This window comes from Equus quagga, chromosome 9 (assembly GCF_021613505.1).
Source record: "Equus quagga isolate Etosha38 chromosome 9, UCLA_HA_Equagga_1.0, whole genome shotgun sequence".
Taxonomy (NCBI): domain Eukaryota; kingdom Metazoa; phylum Chordata; class Mammalia; order Perissodactyla; family Equidae; genus Equus; species Equus quagga.
In genome coordinates, this window is record NC_060275.1 from 76,722,806 (window position 1) to 76,742,590 (window position 19,785).

General features: G+C 38.1%; 1 protein-coding gene across 3 annotated transcripts in view; it reads left to right on the forward strand.

The window, feature by feature from the left end:
• Nucleotides 1–19,785, forward strand: part of PDE4D (phosphodiesterase 4D) — a 1,409,587-nt gene that overhangs the window by 722,069 nt on the left and 667,733 nt on the right. The window contains exon 1 of one of the 3 annotated variants that reach the window (XM_046671307.1): nucleotides 8,337–9,546. The exons of the other annotated variants lie outside the window; for them this stretch is intronic. Coding sequence (XP_046527263.1) covers nucleotides 9,281–9,546 — 266 coding nt within the window. The 5' untranslated portion in view covers nucleotides 8,337–9,280. Of the gene's footprint in view, nucleotides 1–8,336; nucleotides 9,547–19,785 lie in introns of those variants that run through there. 3 annotated transcript variants of the gene reach the window in all.

Here is a 19,785-nt window from a genome sequence, read left to right on the forward strand (position 1 = left end):
AGTAGAGGAGGAGAAAAAAAGGCATACCAGAAGCCCAGGAAGGTTTATATTTTCTATTAGCTGTGTACAAGGAGATGTTCGTAGTAAGCCCAGGTAAGGGCTCCTGGAAATACTCATTCCTGGACCTGCTGGAAGATGCAGGCAGATTCAGAGCCAAGCAAGTGTGCGTTCATAAATTATATTAGCATACTGAAAGACTGAGAGATCTTATTGTAAGAAAAACCTGTTTAATTGTCTTTAACCTGGCCCAATAGTTTTTTTTATCACAAATATTTGGGTTTTTTTTTTTTTTTCCCATGCAACGCTTATTAAAATTGGGCAAAACTAATCTTTGGTGGGACACACTTTGTGGAATGTGAGTTGCAGAGGTTTCTCTTATTGCCTAAAAGGTAAGTTAAGCCCTGAAGTTTTAGAAAAATCTAACTTATTATGTAACAGTGAATATACCTCTCTCTGTAGCTTCACTATTTTAGAAGTAAAACAATGCTTTGATTCCAAATATTAAATTAACTTAAGCATTGCTCTTCCACTCTGTCTCCCAAGCTGTGACTCAGATGTCAGAACAAATTTTTTTACCTACTTGGGGAAGGAATTTTCACAAGTTTCAGGACCATAAAAGCATTAGCAAAGTACCTGGTTAGTGCAGCACACTTTTATTTTCTGTCTTCAATATCTTAAACATTGAATTTATCTTTTCCATTTCTCTTTTTAAAGCATTATCTGTGAAGCATACTACCACTATGTGCAAATGGAAGAGACTATATTGCCTCAGGATGCACTTGATAACAATTTTTCTTAAATAGCAACTGAAACTTGCAATCAAAGAGAACATCTGTTTTTCTTTTCTTTTCCTTTTTGCTGAGGAAGATTAGCCAAGATCTGTGCCTCTACTTTATACGTGGGTCACTGCCACAGCATGGCTGATGAGTGGTATAGGTCTGTGCCGGGGATCCAAACAAGCAAACTTGAGCTGCCAAAGCAGAGCACACCAAACTTAACCACCAGGCCATGGGGCCAGCCCCTGTTTTTCTTTTTTTAAGTTATAAAACTCTGGTAAAGTTATAGGACTTTTAACTAGAAAACTGAGTTCCAGAGAAACTGAATGAACTTGTTCAAGGTGACTTAGCCAGTTAATTACAGAATTGGGAATAAAACTCCAGCATCTGTAATGTCTTTTGTAAAGCATCTCACACAAACGACTAGGTCTCAGAAGGTTCCTTACAGTTAGCTATAAAAAGCGTCATCCCTAAAAATACGATTTGCTTGTGAGGAATCATTGTCTAAACACGTTAAACTTTAGGAAACAAATTGCCGGCTACAATTATAAACCCCTGAGTTATGGGCTCTTTCAATGAAATACATTAATATGTCTCATAAAAACCAGAATGACTGAAACAGATGTTATGTATCAGGGTCAGAGGGAAGCTTTCCAGTTATACTGTGCTAATTGAGAAAGAGTTTAAAAATCCGTTCCTGAGGCTGGTGGGGGATAGGTACGGAGGCTGAAAAAGAGAGAGGAGGAAATGTGTTCCTGGGTGTGGAGTTTTGAGTTTTGAATAGATCACTTTTGTGTTATATTACTCTGAACCTGGGATACACATTGAATTTTGTTCATTCACATGTCTATTACATGGACAAAAAGAGCAAAAGACTCTGAAGGTCTACCCAAGTTCTTCTGTGTGTTCAATGTCTGTTGTTTGTAATACAATGAACAATCTTTGGGAGTTTGAAAATTTTTGGTTATGAAGAAATATCTGTCAGAGTCTCAAAAATACCACTGCTAATGGGCATTGATTGGGGTTCGGAAATATTTGCACTTCAAAAACTGTTGTAACAGATATTTTGTAGTGAGATTGGGTTTGCAGACATCAAGTTGTGTGAATTCAACTTGCGAAGAGTAATTTTCTTAATTTGCTTGGCTTTTATTTTCAATTACAAAGGCAGGAGAGTGCAGTGGTTACATGCATGGACTCCAGTCTTGGGCTTTCTGGTTTAAAATCCAAACTCTTTCACCTACTGGGTGTGTATGACCATAAGGAAGTGATTGAATTTTTGTTCCTCCGTTTTCTCACCTTTAAAATGAGAGTAATAGTTCCCACCTCACTAGAGTGATTTTGATGACCAAATTAAGTAACGATGCTATGCTCAGGCCATCTGTGTTCTGCACATATATCCAGTGGCTTTTCCAGTCATTCAGTATGCCAGGGGATGATCCCCTATAGAAGTAGTGTGATAGACGGGAGTTTTTGTTGGCAAGTTGAAGGCAAAATGTTAGACTATTCTTCCCACTGAAAGAAGATCCAGAAATATAGAATCTTAGAATATGCTAAAATTTTAGTGGCCATCAAAACCTATTGTCTTTACTGAAGTTTAGCTAATATTTAGAGAAGGCGTTCTAGTGTATCATTTTAGCAAAGTAATCAAGAGGAATTCTGTTCTAGCATCGGAAGCTTTTTTTATGTGAATGTGTCAGAAGGAAAGGAGAGATTCTTACCTCAATTGTATTGGCAAATTTTCTCTCAGAAATAAAATAAACATGCTATGTTAATGTTGCTGGTATAAGTTGTGCCCTATAAAAGGCTAACTTTTCTTTCAAGTGAAATGTTGACTTATTATTTCAATAGAGGTATCCCTAACATTTAGCTTTGATCTAGAAAAAAAGCCCATTTAACTTGATTTAATCTAGAAAAAAAAATCCATTTAATCTTTCTATTAAAAGGAATTGAGCTTGGAAGAACACATTGTATGCTCAATTCAAGATGGATATATGCCTTTTGTTCAATAAACCCTAGATACTTTTTTTTACATGAGCAACCTTTGATCATTAATTAGGTGAACCATACTTAATTAGATGATATATAATTGATTATATTAAGAATGCCCAATCTATTTTTGACTTCCTTATTGACTTGAATGCTCATATATAGCCAATGAACAAATCCTTCTAATTCTTGTATCATTAGCCCATTTCTTTTCATTTCTACACAGAGTTATATTGAAATGGAACTGTTGAAATAATCAGCTTTTAGAATCATCCTCCTTCAAATTATAGTAGAGATTACCACCAAATTAATCTTATTTAAATCTCTCTATATATTATTTAGACAATTAAATTTTACTGAATTTTCCATAGGAAAAGAGTCTAAAAACCCGACATCTCTTACCTCCCCAAGGCTACCTACCTCCCCCAAACTATCTTATTATTACTCTTCCACATGTACCTTCTTTCAGGGCCTCATTCAAGTCCTGCTTCTTCTTTGAGTTACTTTCCATTGGTATAGATATATATTGGTCACTCCTCTAATCCCCTGAGGAATTGATTGTTTCTATTATTAATTTGATATTTATCATTTATTTTCTCTGTTGGAGAGATTGTATATGTCTTCTGTTTTCAAGTACATATTTTACTGTTTTTTACTCTCTGCCCGCCAGCCCAGTACCTAATAAAAGTTCAATGATGATGATGATTTGAAAAGCCCTGTTCTACCATGTTCGGATGTGGTTTTAGAAATAGAGATGACATCATTTTATCATCAGAATTTATATTGATAGAATTCTAAATGAAAAATAATCACAATGAAAATTCAAAATAAAATAATTTTAGAATTTATTGTTTTGCAAAGTGGAAAACTACCATGGAGTTTGATTAAAACTCCATCACATCAAAGGAGTATAGGCATATAGGTGAAAAAACACTCAGGAATTCCACGTCAAGCTGCCCTTATTTGAATACCATGCCTTTGTAAGGATTTCATGACTTGGCAGTCTCCACAGGCCATCAGCGTGTAGGTCTGGCATAGAGCCAAGGACAGAATTTAGTGTTAACTAGACCAAGAGCTCAAGCTACTCAGATTTCCGTGATTTTTCATAGAAATACCCATGATCAATTTTAAGTATTGGATCAGCTTTCTTTTTGGGGTGGTTTGGTATACAGTTGAAATAAGAGTTCTTGGCACTTCATAAACAATCAAATCTCAGTTTTGCATTGTTGAACTATATGAGTTATTTAACCTCCTTGTGCCCTTAGCAGTAAAATAATGCTAATGAAATAACACTCTTGAGTTATTGCAAGAGTTCAATGAAATAAAATGCAAAATGCCTAGCACACAGTTGACACTTGCTAAGTGTAAATTTCTTGTATCAGCCAGCGGTGGGTTTCATCCAATGGGCGTTGACTCTGTACCAGGCACTCTTCTAAACACTTTATGTCACGGGTATTGCAACATTTAACCTTTGCAGCATTCTTATGCAATGGCTATTATTACTATTATTATTAATTATTATTATCATCATCATCCTATTTCACAGACAAGTAAAGGAACACAGTAAGTGTCATAGCTGGAGTTCAAAACAAGCTTTTTGGTTCCAAATTCACCCTCTTAACTACTAGACAACATAACCTCTCCTACTATCAGATCATTTCCATGGACAACATCTTATGGGCAATTTAAAAAGCAGCCTTATTTTAACACACTATTTACCTAATTAAAACATAGTTGGGGGGCTGGCCCCGTGGCCGAGTGGTTAAGTTCGCGCGCTCCGCTGCAGGCGGCCCAGTGTTTCGTTGGTTCGAATCCTGGGCGCGGACATGGTACTGCTCTTCAGACCACGCTGAGGCAGCGTCCCACATGCCACAACTAGAAGAACCCACAACGAAGAATACAAAACTATGTACCAGGGGGCTTTGGGGAGAAAAAGGAAAAAATAAAATCTTTAAAAAAAAAAAAAAAAAAACATAGTTGGGAGAGGTATACAATGGATTCGATAGTCAAGGGTAAATCATTTAAATTTATCCATTATTCTGAATTAGCTGCACCATTACTCCCTGTCAATTGCAGAAAATCCAGTCTTGCCTCTTCTTACCTAGACAAAGGCACACTTTTCAATCCTTGTCCCAGAACCTGTGCAAATCTTATTCCGTATTTCTCTTGCTGCCTACGAGTAATTAGTTAAATAAATATTTTCAAGAATTCTAAATAACCTAAAAAAACAAATTTTGAAAATCCACAAAAAGATATCTAGGAAAACTTTTATGAAGTTAAGAGATGTTATCTGCTGTTCTAGGCGTGGGTGACTTTATCAAAACATTTCGCCCACTTTCAAATTTCCACTTGTTAAAACCTAAGGCCTTATTTGGCTGTCACTTACAATACTGTGTTTTTCAGAAAAGTTTCTGGCAGCTAATTTTAAAGAGATTTTGTTAAAAAAAGAAAAAAAGGCAAGCTATGTAGTGCTCCTGTTGGAAGAGTGCCCCGACCCTCTGCATTATTAGACAGAAAATTACCATTTTATCCAAACCTCACCCACCTTTGGTTATCTTCAGAAGTTTACAATTTGTGCTTCCTAAGGCAGTGATTTTTCAAGCATTATTTTGAAACACTGCAGGGTTTTTCAAGTTATATTTCAAGGGGGTGGCAAAGAATTCTCAAAACAAGATTAATTTTCTTTTCAAAAAGCAGGACACATGCCAAATATCATTTGGGGGATTCAGGAGGGTAACTGTAGATGTTAGGAAATGGAACAAATAATGATAGGCTCCGGCGACCTGTAAAGAGGCAGCCAATTCCGCTTCTACAATGGAATCCAAAGCAATGGGTGATTATGCCTTTGTTCAGTTTTAGTCCACGTTTAACCATGACCTTCAGTGAATTTTTAATAGAATATTGTTATATCTTCCATTTTTGCTTAATTGTGATCATAAACAAAGTGCCCAGTTTCCCTGAGCACCCAGCTGACATGCCATTTATGAGAAGACTAGCTTGTTAATATTTTATTCCTCTTAAGTTAAACCCACTGAAAGTAAGAACTGGAACCTAGAATGCCCTGAACTCACTGAATTTCCTAATATATGGCCCAGGTCATTCTTAGTCATATCAATCTTTTATTGGGTCTCTGAGAATCACTTTTCTTTCTTGAAACCAGACATTTAAATATCTGCAGCTTCAGGCTGTCATCTGGGTACTTGAGCTGTACCTCATCTTGTCAATTGTTTTGCACTTTATCTACCCAACCAGATTACAAACTCCCAGAAGGCAGGGACAGCGTCAAGCTAATCTTTAAATATCCCAGGGCACTCAATATAATGCCTAGCAGAAAATAAATTCCCACAAATGTTTGTTGAATGGAACGAAGTCTTTAGAAAGTGGGAAATTTTTCTAATTTTTTTTGCCATGTCAGTTTACTGCCTACTGGGTTTTTTCCCCTTCACTTTATCCCGTTATCTGAATTTTTTATTTCTACAAACCTGAACAGGTTTTATCTCTACTGACAGCTAGGCTTTTTTTTTTTTTTTAAACAAAACTTGCTGACTTCTTTATTGTATTTGCACATTCTGGTTCCTCATGCTGGAGTGCACTTCTTTCTTACCTTCCTTTCCATTAATTTTGATCCTCCCCCTATTCAAGATTTACTCCATCTCAGCATTCCCTTATCTCTTATGCAAACCATTTGCATTGTATTTTTCTGCCCCTGAATATCACTTTTCAGGTGTTCTGGTGTCTTTTCCTAAGGAGCGTCGTCCAGTCCTTTCCATTAAGTTACAAGCTCTTTGAGGGCAAGCATTGCATGCTTGTTTTGCACAACTCCTAATGCAGCTGTCAGTCCCTCAGCCCATTTTACAGAAATTGGCTACTCATTTAAACGTATATATATACGTATCTATATATACAGCAATCCCCATTATCTGAGGTTTCGTGTCCAAAGTTTCAGTTATCTTCAGTCAACCATGGTCAAAAAATATTAAATGGAAAATTCTAGAATTAAATTCCAGAATTAAACAACTCTTTTTTTTTTCCTGCTCTTTCTCCCCAAATCCCCCCAGTACATAGGTGTATATTTTACTTGTGGATCCTTCCAATTGTGACATGTGGGACACCGCCCCAACATGGCCCAAGGAGCGGTGCCACATCTGTGCCTGGGATCCAAACTGATGAAACCCCGGGCCGCAGAAATGGAGCGCGTGAACTTAACCACTCGGCCATGGGGCCGGCCCCAACAACTCTTAAGTTTTAAATTGCATGCCTTCTGAGTAGCATGATGAAATCTCACGCTGTCCCATCTAGGGTGTGAACCATCCCTTTGTCCATTGTATCCACGCTGTATATGCTACCCGCCGTTAGTCACTTAGCAGCTGGTTATCAGATCTACTATGGTGGTATCCCAGTGCTTGTGTTCAAGAGTAGTGATGCTGGCAATTTAGACATGCCAAAGAGAAGCTGTAAAGCGCTTCCTTTAAATGAAAAGGTGAAAGTTCTCAACTTAATAAGGAAAGAAAAATCTCTGTATGCTGAGGTTGCTAAGATCTACAGTAAGAATGAATCTTCTATCTGTGAAACTGTGAAGAAGGGAAAAGAAATTCATACTAGTTTTGCTGTCGCATCTCAAATATCTATGTACAGGAAAAAACATCGTATATATGGGGTTTGGTACTGTCTGTAGTTCCAGGCATCCAATGGGGTCTTGGAACGCATCCCTGCTGATCAGAGGGAAGTACTGTGTGTCTACATATATATATGTATGTATGTGTATACATGTATACTCATATATTCTTTAAACTAAGGGATCTTGCCACTTACTGTTGCACAGTGATGAAACCTTTTGTACTGGTGATAATCCTTTAGGAATAAGAATAATTATACCCTGATTTTTAAAAAATTTTAATATTTGCTCAGCAAATTTTCTGTAAGTCATGGCAGGTATGTCTCATTAAATTGTTATAGGCACACCACGTGGTGACGCTGTGCTTCTGTGAACAGAACCTCATAGCATCCTTTTCTGCAACATTTTAAAGGCAAGGAGTTGAAACTTAAGGTGGAACAACCAAGGAGGGAGACAGGAGGCACTTTTAGAATTGACCTAATAGAAATCACAGAAGCCAAAAAAATAACTGAATCAGACTATTCCATTTTCCATTTTATTTGGATGCATTTCCTAATTCTTTCTTACGTTTTCAAAAGAGGAAAAATATGCCTAGGTCCTGAGAAATGTGCTTTGCTTTCAATCCTGAACTGTCTGCAGCATCACCTGGCTGCTGGGGACATCTCTACCCAAAGGTGTGAGTTCCCTCCCAATCCAGTTCCAATGTTGACACTTCTAGAGTCCTATAATAGAGTTAACAGGCTATATCACTTACTTTCTGGAATTGTTGTAACGTTTTAAAAGTTTGTTTCTGGTTGCAAACTAAACAGGTAAGAGATAATTTCTTCTCTTACTTTAAAGCTCCTTTGAATAAGTTTTTTGAAGCAATGTTAATCACAGATGAAAATCTTACATTAAAAGACAATTAAGGTAATAAGTATGAAAAGCTGGATTTATTTTATTCTTTTATAGTTGAACACATAAAATTACATACACCATAAGCAATAATTGAAACTTTAAAATCATTTTTAACTACTCTTATGAAAAAAATCTGTCCCTCTGGAGGGTTATTAGTTTAAATGCAAAGTGATAACAAATACCATTTGTGCATGTTCCATCCTTTGAAAGCGCCATAATTAGCAAGCTCGTACGACACAACAGCAACCTATAATGTGTTACATATGTAGTATTTTGAAACCTTTTGTTTGGTTCCTAAAACTAGAGAGAGAGAAAAAAAGAACTCATTTTGTTCTCGGGGGATGTGTCTTATAAGGTGCATCAGAGAGAGTTCAGCAAGCAGAGTATTTCTCCTTGTCTAGCTAGTGCTTGTTTATTGTTCCCTTATAAAAACCAAAGACTAACAATTTTCTTTTATGAACGTGGACTGAAGGGAGATAAATAGCCCTTGCCGGAGAGGAAGGTCAAGTTCAAAGTTTTTCTTTCCTTTGGATTCAGGAATAAGCAAATGGAAAGACTAGACAAACAACCGCGCAGCAGGCATCCGATGGTTAAGCCCTTCCCCCAGCACTCTTTATGTACATAAGCAGAAGTCACTCGAGCAGCTGCGGCGCATTAGTTCCAATAGTTTCACAGGCGGCTTTGTAGCGCTGACAAAAGCCGCGCTAGCGCAGCGGCTCCCCTCCATGTTCCTCTGCCGTGCGAGCTCGTCAGTGATCTTTGGCGGGGGATCGGCCAAGGAGGGGTGACGTTTAATAGGCTGCCGCTGAGCAGTGCTCGCCTTGTCTACACCCAGCCCCATCTCCACGGAGAGACTGAGGCAGGCGACTCAACGAACCAACAGCAGCTGGATCCGACCTGCTTCCCCGGACATTTCCTCGTACTCCGAGCGAGGCAATCACTGGAAGGAGGCCAGGGAACCACGTTGCCCTGGATTATTGCCAACTGTCCAAAGTTGACCGAGAAAATGGCTCAGCAGACGACAAGCCCGGACACCTTAACAGTACCTGAAGTGGATAATCCGCGTTGTCCAAACGCCTGGCTGAACGAGGATCTTGTGAAATCCTTGCGGGAAAACCTGTTGCAGCACGAGAAATCCAAGACATCAAGGAAATCGGTTTCTCCCAAGCTCTCTCCAGTGATTTCTCCGAGAAATTCCCCCAGGCTCTTGCGCAGGATGCTTCTCAGTAGCAACATCCCCAAACAGCGGCGTTTCACGGTGGCACATACGTGGTAAGGTTTGCACAGATCATCGGAAATGGTGGCCCGTTCCCCCTGGGTGATTTTGCCCCTCCTGCCTTTCATTCTAGGGGTGGGGAGGTAGGACCATCGTCATTCCTCACCTGCGATTTATCGGAAGTAATCTACCTTAACAGTAAATCCCTCAGATGTCCAAATCAGGGCAGGAATCCTTGAGACTGGTAATAGGAGCGGTTGAGGTGGGTGGTTCTCAAAGTTCAATTCTTATCGCAAGTTGCTACAAGAAAATTGGATTCCAGATGTCAAAGGAGAATGCAGTTTTACTCCCATACCGATGTGGTGGCGTTTCTTTGACTTCCTAAGTTAATACCACTGCCAGGTCCTGCAGCAGCCTAGGAAAGAAGAGCAGGATAACTATAGTTTGCTCTCTTTTCTGCGTGATCCCCAGTTGAAGAGAGATATGCATCGTGCGTGTGTGTGTAATGGTGTGTCCCCGTAAAACCCCTCCCCACTACAAACTGTAATATATTTGTAATTTCAAACATGCCTTTCAAAGAAAAAGAAAGGGTTTAGGAATTCTGTGCAGAAAGTTGCAGGCTAGTATTTGGTAATATTGTTGTGTTCTTTGAATTTGAATTCTTTGAACATTTTCTCAATATTTTTATTTTCTTTATGAATATTTTTATCTTCTTTATAATGGGCCAATGTGTTTTCTGCATATGCTTCCACATATTTTTCTAGACAATTCTGGATATTTTCCTGCTCTTGTAAAAACAAATATTAAAATAAACCATTGTGTGAGCTTATTATGGTGTTTCTGCCTGAGAAGAGGTAATTCTAGGCTATGATGAGAGAGAGAGAGGTCTGTGATGCAAACTTAGTTAATTTTAGATAGTAGTAGATTCTATACACTACCTCCATGTTTTGGTAAAATGAGTATTAATTATGATTAAGAAAACAAGCATAACAAAAAAATAATGAGTGTGTTAGGTGAGAAGCTGACTAAATTATTTTTATACAGTTTTTCCATAGAAAACTAAAGAGTATGCCAGGAATGGAAAAATAAAACAAAACAATAATAAATCAGAAATAAGACTTCTAGGAAAGAAGTAGAATTCAAAATCTAAACTAGCAACATGGCTATACCCAGGGATGCATTAATATGATAGCTAAAAATAGATGACAAACGAAATAAAAGGCATGTCCTGCCCAAAGAAATGTCCCACCTCAGAATTTTAATTTTTAGTAGCTAGATCTCTGTTTGCCGAGGTGTTCTTATTCTCCCCAAGATTTTAATTAGATGGCATTTCTACGTTTAGTTAGGTATAATGTTCCTAAGAGGGGGAAGGCAAACATTGAATTTTTAAGTTTTAAAAGGAAATTATGGAAAAATGGTGACTTCTCTCTGAGGAAGAGATTGTTGAAAATATTTGTCAGAGATGAATGGTGAATGAAAGGCATAAACACTGGAGATGGTCTGAGGCAGAGGGATGGTTTGAGACCATGCATCAGGTGCCAGAGCCGGAACGCTGGCTCAAGTTCATAAAGAGTCAGGCCCAGAATTTTGGTATGCAACATCTCTTTCGGTTGAGGTAATTTTTTTTTTTTTAATAGTCCCTAAATTGTACCCATTGCTGAATGAGTAAGGCTTAACTCAGCCTCTTGATTTCAATCTGAGTGAAGCAACCTAGGGTTCAGCTGAAGGTTATCTGAACTATTTGGACATGTAGAGATGTAAGGAAGGCAGGAAATCTCACGAAAACAGGCTTTCTTCTGAAATTTCTGGCACTTCCTTTTCTGGTGCTGTTTGGAGAATCTCCAAGAGCACGATTTCTGCTGATATTTCGTTTTGGTATATCAGGTCTCAGCCAGATCAGGGAGGCATCAGAAGAGCAATGGAAATGAAATATAAAAATTGTGATGTCTAGTCTCAGGGACTCAGGAGGAAACAATATCCCTCATGGAGTAAAAACATCCAGAAAGGAAGTTGGAAAGAGTACCTCACATTTTTCATGTTGGTTCAGTGAGCCCCAAGACTTTCATAACATCCACGGGCATCTTTTGATAAATATCATCCCATCTGTGCTATCAAAACATGGACTAAGCACTATGCAGAATTTTTAAAACTCATTCCAAATTGTTATGATGTATATATATCTATATATTGCTGTCTAAACTGCAGCTACTACCACCACACTGAAAGCCTCTAGTCTTCCTAAATTAGATGATCAGCCACTTAAATACATGCCTTGTGTGTTCCTGCCTCAGAATGTTGGTTCCTGCACCAGATATTCCCTTCCATTTGATATGCATATATTTAATACCTACTGAGTCCAAAGTGTTTAGTTTGTACCTGCTGATTACAAAGTTGAACAAGAGTTATTCCTCGGTTTCGAATAATTTTTACTCTAGTAGAAAAAATAAATCATATTGGAAGGCGTCTCATTTAGCTGGGGGAATCACGTTGCTCTGCAATATACTCGCCAAATCTCAGTGAATTGACACAGTAAATATTTATTTCTTGCTTCTGTTTCTGGTGGGGAGGTAGCCTGCCCTGGGATACTTCAGGGACGTGGGATCCTCCCCTCTTTTGGTTTTGTAACGTGTGATTTCCATGTTTGCCAGGCTTAGCTGAATCAGGGGGAAAGAGCATGGAAGATGAAATGTGTGAGTTTTTATGACGCGGGCCTAGAAGTGCACACATCTCTTATACCAGTATTCCCTGGCTAGAACTCAGTTCTGTGACCACATCTAACTGCAAAGGATACTGGAAAACCTATCGCAGCTCTGTTCCCCAGGATTAGATAAAACAGATCTGGTGAACAGCTAGCTAGCCTGTCTCAGTCACGCTATGTTAATGGTTGTGTCGTTCGCCTGCCATACCATGTATACCATAGTTGAATTCGTAGAGTAACATCATGATGACTAGTCCTCTAACATCTCTGCATGCCTCCTGGATGAGGGTCATACAGAGCAATTCTGGGTTTTGATAAGTCTATTGGTTAGAAGGTCCTTGCTTGTATACAGTTGAAGTCTCCTTCCCTGTAACTGTCATCTGTGGGTCCTGCATCTGCTTTGAAAATCCCACAGCTTAAATCTCTCCTCTCTCCGCTAATGGAGCCCTTAAGGCAAGAGGCTTGGAGTAATCCACTGGCGAGCCAAGACCCTCTTCTCTTCATCTTGGCACATCAGTTAATCAGTATTTTCAATGCTATCATGCTTTTTAAAAATTCTTCTCTAAACACACTAAGTTATTTCACCATTGTATGCTGTATTTACCAGGTTAATCTGGTCATTTGTATCCAGACTTCATTTGGATTTTCATGTCCTATTTAAAGAGTAGCACAATACTCCAGGTGCCATGTGACTGTCATACAGAGAACATCTGAGCAGAAGCCAGACTACTCAAGTTTAAATTCTGACTTCCCATTTACTAGTTGTGTGATTTTGAACAAGTTATTTAATACGTGCTTCGGTTACCCGAGTTATTTAACATATACTTCAGTTACCCCATTTCCAAGGTGTAGTAATAGTATCCGTTTAGTGATGTGGTTTTATTAACTACCATTATATGTAAATTAACGTGTGTTGCACAGGGGCAGACACTTAACGAGTATCATTATAAGCCAATATTTTCCTTGTTATGCGCCCTGTGTCCATTATTCCAGCCTTGGTCAGCCTGAATCTTTAGGATCATGTTTACCTTCTTAGATGATTACCCTGCTCAGTTGTATATGAATGAATAGAACTAGATAATATATGCACAGAGACCAAGAGTTCAAAGGAACCATGAGTGTGTGTCAGTTCCAGGAGAAGGAAGAAAGGAGCCATCTTCCTGAGGCAGAGCTGCAGCACGTGGTGCCCCTCTCTGCCTGCTCCCATTCTGCCAGTCTTTCAAGGCCTCTCTTCCCGAGAGCTTCCTCCAGGTCCCTCCTTTGGAAGTAATCTGCTGCGGCTTCAAAATCTGTAGCACATTTTCCTTCTGCTATTTCCTCAATGCTTACTAGTAATAATTATATCACTAGCTAATGAACACTAGTGTTTTGTCTGGTGCCATGTGTTAGAACAGAACCCTCTTGTGTCTATGCTTTCACCATTCTGTTTTCCCATTTTTACTTAATATCTACTACCTTGTAGTGTAGTGATTATAGACAGAACTCTGCTTTCACCTGAGTAGGGAATTCCCCCCATGTCAGCAGGAACTCCAAGGTCAGTGGAATCTCTAGCGACAAAAACTTGACTTCCAGTGTAAGTTTATTTCAGGAAAATCTTTATATTTTTCAGACTTTTTCTTCAATTTACACTGTGTTCTATGTACTGCATGAAGGAAAGTGTTCTAGAGTGTGTATAAGTGAAATTAGGCAATAGGATTTCTTTGGGTAAGATGGTATCCAGGTAATATTCAAATGTCTTATCTTTATAATTTCTGTGTATGCATGTGTGTTACAACACATCCAAAGACAGAAGAAGCGCTGAGTCACATCCTTAAGCAGCAAAATAATTTCTTCAGGTAGATTTTTGAAAGGCCTCTTTCAGGAGACTTTTAGTAAATCTTAAAGGTTTTTACGGACCTAGATAAGTATTTTTGGCCATATTTTTTGTAAATTTCTACCAGGCATTGGCATTAGATATAAAATTGCTGTGTTTAAAGGTAAACATTTGCTTTCCTGAGCCTTAAATTTCTTCAGCAACTGTAGTTGCTGTTATGATTGTTGTTTGAGAAAGAAATATACAATAAATTTTCTTCAAGTTACAGAAGGGAGAAGAAACCCTTTATTACCTATAAAGGAGAAATCCAGCCACACACACACACTCAAGTAGGTTTTCAAAGACATTATTTAGTGATTCTATTTGAGAACACTTTCTCCCTTGTTTCAACTTCCTACTTTTGCCCTACTTACCTATAAGGTTATCTTTTCTCTGTCCCTTATGGTGAGGATACCCAGAGAAGGGCATTGCTGATGCTGTCCTAGGATCTGGGAACCCAGAGGTGGGCTGTGGGTATAGTGTGATGCCAGAAAGTGGGGAGGAAGTTTCCAGGGGAAATTATCTGGGGAGCACAAAAGGAAGTAATGCGGGTATGTTGGGTGGGGCCAGTTGGCTGAGTCTTTGGTAGTGTTCCCGGTGTAGTTGGCTGTGTGTCTTCAGTGGGAATCTTGGGTGCACCGCAAGTTAGGAGTGTCTCTAGCTTTTGAAAGGGATGATTAGCCTTTCCTGAAGTCAGAAGACCCCAGAGAGACATTCCTTTTAAGAAACTTAAGTGACATGTGATATTTAGGAAATTACAATGTGACAAATAGTTACTGGGGAAAAATGAAGAAAACATTGAAATGACCTGGCAGTTTATATGCTTGTGTACTTCCTGTGACCTTTGACATTTATCTTAATGGAAGAGAAAAGATATGAAATATATCTATACTAGCTGAAGCCACTGCTACCAGTGGTGAAAATACTTCTAAGCAACAACACAGCCTTTGTCAACTCGGTACAAATGTTGAATGATAAGAAAATTAAAAATTGAATCCCAAAGTTCATTAAAATAACTTTTAGATCATGTCTTTAATTTTGAAAGTTATTCTTTGTATAAATTTCTTTATGAATCACAAGCTCCTGTGAGGTTAGGTAACTAAATGAGCTTTGACGCTTTTTTCCCCTAGACAGGAAGCCCCCAAAATTCTTCTCAAGTAGGAGCTTCAGGAAGAAGCTTTCTTCTCCCCAGTGTAGCAAAATCATGTCATTGTTTTTGAATGGTTTTGCTTTTGAAAAAATCTTGTGTTAAAAACTGATTAATTTAGTATAGTTGAAGCCATGGTATTTCCAGCTCCTCTGCCCACTTGATATTTGACCTTAGTTACTCAACCTTTTTGAATTGTAGCGTCTCTCTTCATAAGTCAGATGGTTATAAAGGCATTTGATATTTACAATAAAAAATTGACTGATTAAATTTACAAAGTGATAACAACCTATAGTACATTTAAGATAAGTAATTAAAAACAAGTTCTAGTTTGCTGTTGTAAGCCAGTGAGGTGGATGCCACATGGATAAAAACAGGGGACAGAGTTCTTCAATAATTCTATGACTCGTAAAAAGGCTTCAGGGCCTTCCCCATGAAAGTATTGATGATGTTCAGTCTAGGACACCATCTGGAAGCCATGATTTTAGGTAGGAAATGTAGAAATCTATAAATAATAATAAAAATTCAAATTTAAACTGTTCTTTTACTGTAGCTTCCATTATATATCATTTTAACGTATCAGTCTCTTCTACTGTATATACAAAATAGAAAAAAATCATTTCGTGTTCAATTTCAAGGACATCGGTGCTCTCTGGCTATTTCAGATGAAGTACTTATTCTCAAAATGAGATCTTGAGTTGATATGAGAAGAAGTATTGTGATTTCATATTAGAATAAAAACTTTAGGTTAATAATAACATAGCTTTATAACCTTAGATTTTTTATAACATAGCCATTAATGATTTCACTCCTGATATGTGTCAGGTACTTTATGTATGTTAACTCTTCAAAACAAACAAGGCTGAATTTAAGTATTATTAGCTATATTTTACATATGCAGATACTGAGGCCCACAAAAATTGTTATAAAACCAAGGTCTTTCAGCTCTGCAGTCATAAAATGAGTTGAGTTAAAAACTTGAACTCAGGTCTGCCTACTTCTCCGTCCTGTGTTCTTTCAACATTACCTCCCTTTGGGCTAAGAGTCACATTCATATTTATTACCCTACCCTGCATTTATATTGAAGCTACAACAATTAGTGTTCAATGATTTTACAAAATGGTGGATAGTTAGAAGAGTAGGGACAGAATTCCTTGGTGTGGAACCTTGGTTTATTTGTTTACACATGTGGCTTGTATGAATGTAGACATCCTTTTTTTCTGGTATGTGTAAAAATATGTGTAAGTATAGGAAAAAGATACGTCTTTGGTGAAGGAGGGTTTCAGAGAACATTCCTGGTTCACAGAAGTTTTTAAATAAGACTGGCATAAAAACAAAATGAATCAAGGTAATTTTATTTTCAATTATTCAGAGAAAAAAACATGAAAAGCTTGAGCTCTAAAGAGAAAGATCAAGTCAGAAATCTATGAAGGTTTGGTTCCAGAAGAGCCAGCTGGAAATGATGGTCTGCGGGCTCAAGTCCCTAAGCAACAGAGGAGTAAACTGCTTGGTAACCAGAGCTGGCCTGACTCACAGGCTGACAGCCAGTGACCTGGTGGCCAGAGAGGAGGACCAAAGCCCATCTTACCTCAAAACAATCTTCTCTTCATCTGCCAGCCCTCACACCAAATCCCTCCATTAGGGAATGATCTCTTTGACTTAACAAAATATCTGCGTTTAGAATGGAAATATCTCTGGGACCAGAAGTAAATGCTGTCTGTCTTTCTTCCCTAAAATGGCGTTTCTGAGATTATTTTCTTTAGGTCGATATATCATAAAGAAAATGTAAAGTTATTAAGGAGAAAGAAGCGAAAGCTTGGGGATTAATGGCTTGACTTTGGGTGTTTATGAGCAAATGTGTTTAGGGCCAAATTGCCTGACTTCATCTGGTGAGATCTGTCCTTGAACTCTGAGAGCACAAAGTGTTTCCAGTTATTTGGCACTTCCTATCTCACGCTGTCTTCCATTTCATGTGTTGTATTTTGACTGTGTAGCTGGGCCGTAAGTTCCTAAACAGTGAGAACCCGCACATGCGTTAATCTTTGTGGGGATCACTGTGAGGAGCTAAGTGCCCCCTGTATAATGTGCATTTAGTAAATATTTGTTGTTTGAGAAACATACCTTCCATTGCTGTGCCTCTTATGCTGAACACCTGGGGAGGTCATACTCTTCTAGCCTAGAAGTTTTGGTGATGTGTTTGATTGCTCTAGTGGAAAGAAATTTTAAACTCAACAATTAACCATTTGTATGGACTTTGTCACCATGACTGTGTGTATATGTGTGTGTGTGTGTGTGTGTATGTGTCTTGTAGGTTTGCACACGCCTAGACTGGTATAATTTGACTTTAGTATAAATGAATGAATTAGTATGTGATATTGTCACTAACTTGTCAAATATATGCATTTTAATAATATTGAGTTTATACTTTGAAAATAATGAATGCCTGCTGTATTTTGGAAAAAAACTTATGTAAATATATTTATGATTCTTAGGAAATTACTAAATAACTCGTTAAACTCTGATGACTCATCCTTATCTCTTAGAATTCATAGCAGTTAAATTATACACCAAGACTGAGGCTTTTAAAAGAAATGCCAAGATTTTGAGGAGAAATTTGAAAAAAAAAATAACAAAACCCTCCATAGTTCCTTTTTTGGGATGACAATTTGGAGAAATTTGAACTGACAGAGACTAAGCCCCTCTTCAGAATAACTAAAATTGAATAACAGAAAACTTTTTTGAAGAGATTTAGAATAGAAATTTTATTTTAATGTAAATATTTTGTCCATAGTTCAGTCTATATCTATTTTTACATTGTGGTAATTTCAGACCAACCAATTTCCTTCCCATTACCCTTATGAGATAGCCCTCTGATCAAATTAGCTATTATTAAAATAAAGTGGCTTCCTCTATATATTAGTAGTAGTAGGGTACATTTTTTGCATAGCCGATTTCACATTTATATTTATAAATGGTGAGTGTGTATTGTTGACCTTTGAAGTAAGCAACTTTCTGACTAACAAGGTTACTTGGATTATCATTTCTGTTTGTTTACCTTCCTTAGGTTTATAGTATTTGTTTTACTTTGCTTTATTCTGAGCAGTGTGATTTTTTTTTTTAATGACTTTCTATTGCGTGAGTGCCACATAGAACCGTGTATGATTTATGGGTAGTAATAACTAAAACATATATGAATTGGAGGCTGATGACGCACAAGGCGGAATGCTATGGCTCTCCTCTGAATAGAACGCGGCTTCCTTTAATAAAGCCCTCTTACTAATAACAAAAGCAGTGTCATTAATTGTGTGATCATTCCTGTATTACCTTCTCAGTTTAAGGTACATCTGGGCATCGTTTGTACTATTTTGCATTTAGCATTTTTTTTAGTGGATTTGCATTTTTATTTGAAGTCCCTAATGTTTAAAAATGAAGCATTGTATCATTACTGTAAATTGGAAAACAGTGTCATTTATCATAGACAGAAGATAATTGAAAAAATACAATAAAAAAGACTAAATAGATTCAAGTTTAGCTAGATACTCTGGCCTGTTAAAGGCTCTGAGCCTGAGGTCTGCTCTGTGCTGGTTTAAAATGGCAGTTAGCAAATACTGTAGAGATGTGAAAGGCCAATTAAGTCTCTCCTTAAGGTAATAAGAATGGCTGAAAGGGATTTGGAACAAAAATAACTTTCTCATTATTTAATTCAACATTTTTAATTCAATAAACCACATCACCTATGCCTAAAACCATCTGGGGCAATGTCTGACCATCCAATATACCAACTCAGTGGTGCCTGAACCACTGACCTTTCCTTGCTGGACGGAGGACATCATTTCTTGCAGGGCTTCTTCTGGTCTGAATCCCTTAGTTGGAGGTAAGCACACTGAACTTGGAGTGCGTGATTCCAATTCCTAAGCAGAGAGAGAGGTGTTTGTACCTTGTTTTACCACCCCATATGTATTAATTTCCTGCCTGGTAACTACACAGATGCAGAGAAGCAAAGAACTGGTCCATGGAAAATACTGTACCTGTTAATGGCAGCTTCCAAGTTCTTCCAAAGGGCACAAGCATGAGCATTCTAAAAAACTGTAGATTTTGCGTGCCAATAAGTATAAGCTGAAGCAAGCGAGGAATCCAGTTTATCTACACCTCTGTAATCTTGTGCAGAACTCATTGATTCCAGACCAGAACACCCACACAGGACCAACTATGTAATTTGCAGAGCCCAGCGTAAAATGAAAGTGCAGGAACACTTGTTCAGAAGAACATTAAGAATTTCGTGATGGCAACAGCAGAGCATTCAAGCCAGCACAGGGCCCTTCTGAGTGAGGTTCTGCAGAGCTACTCAGGTCACACCCATGAAGCCAGCCCTGCACCCACAGGAGATCTGAGGTGGGGCCCTGGAAACCACATTTGTGAGCAGCTGTGTAGAGTGATGCTGGAGCCATCCTTTGAGAAACTGTCTCAGAAGAATGTCTCGATTCATCACCTCCTTCTCTTTTTATGCTGTTAAGAGAGACTCCAGAAGACTCTGATATCCACTGGGGTAAAAATGAAAGTTTCGATGAAAGTCAGCAGTGTATTGGCTGTAAATTAAG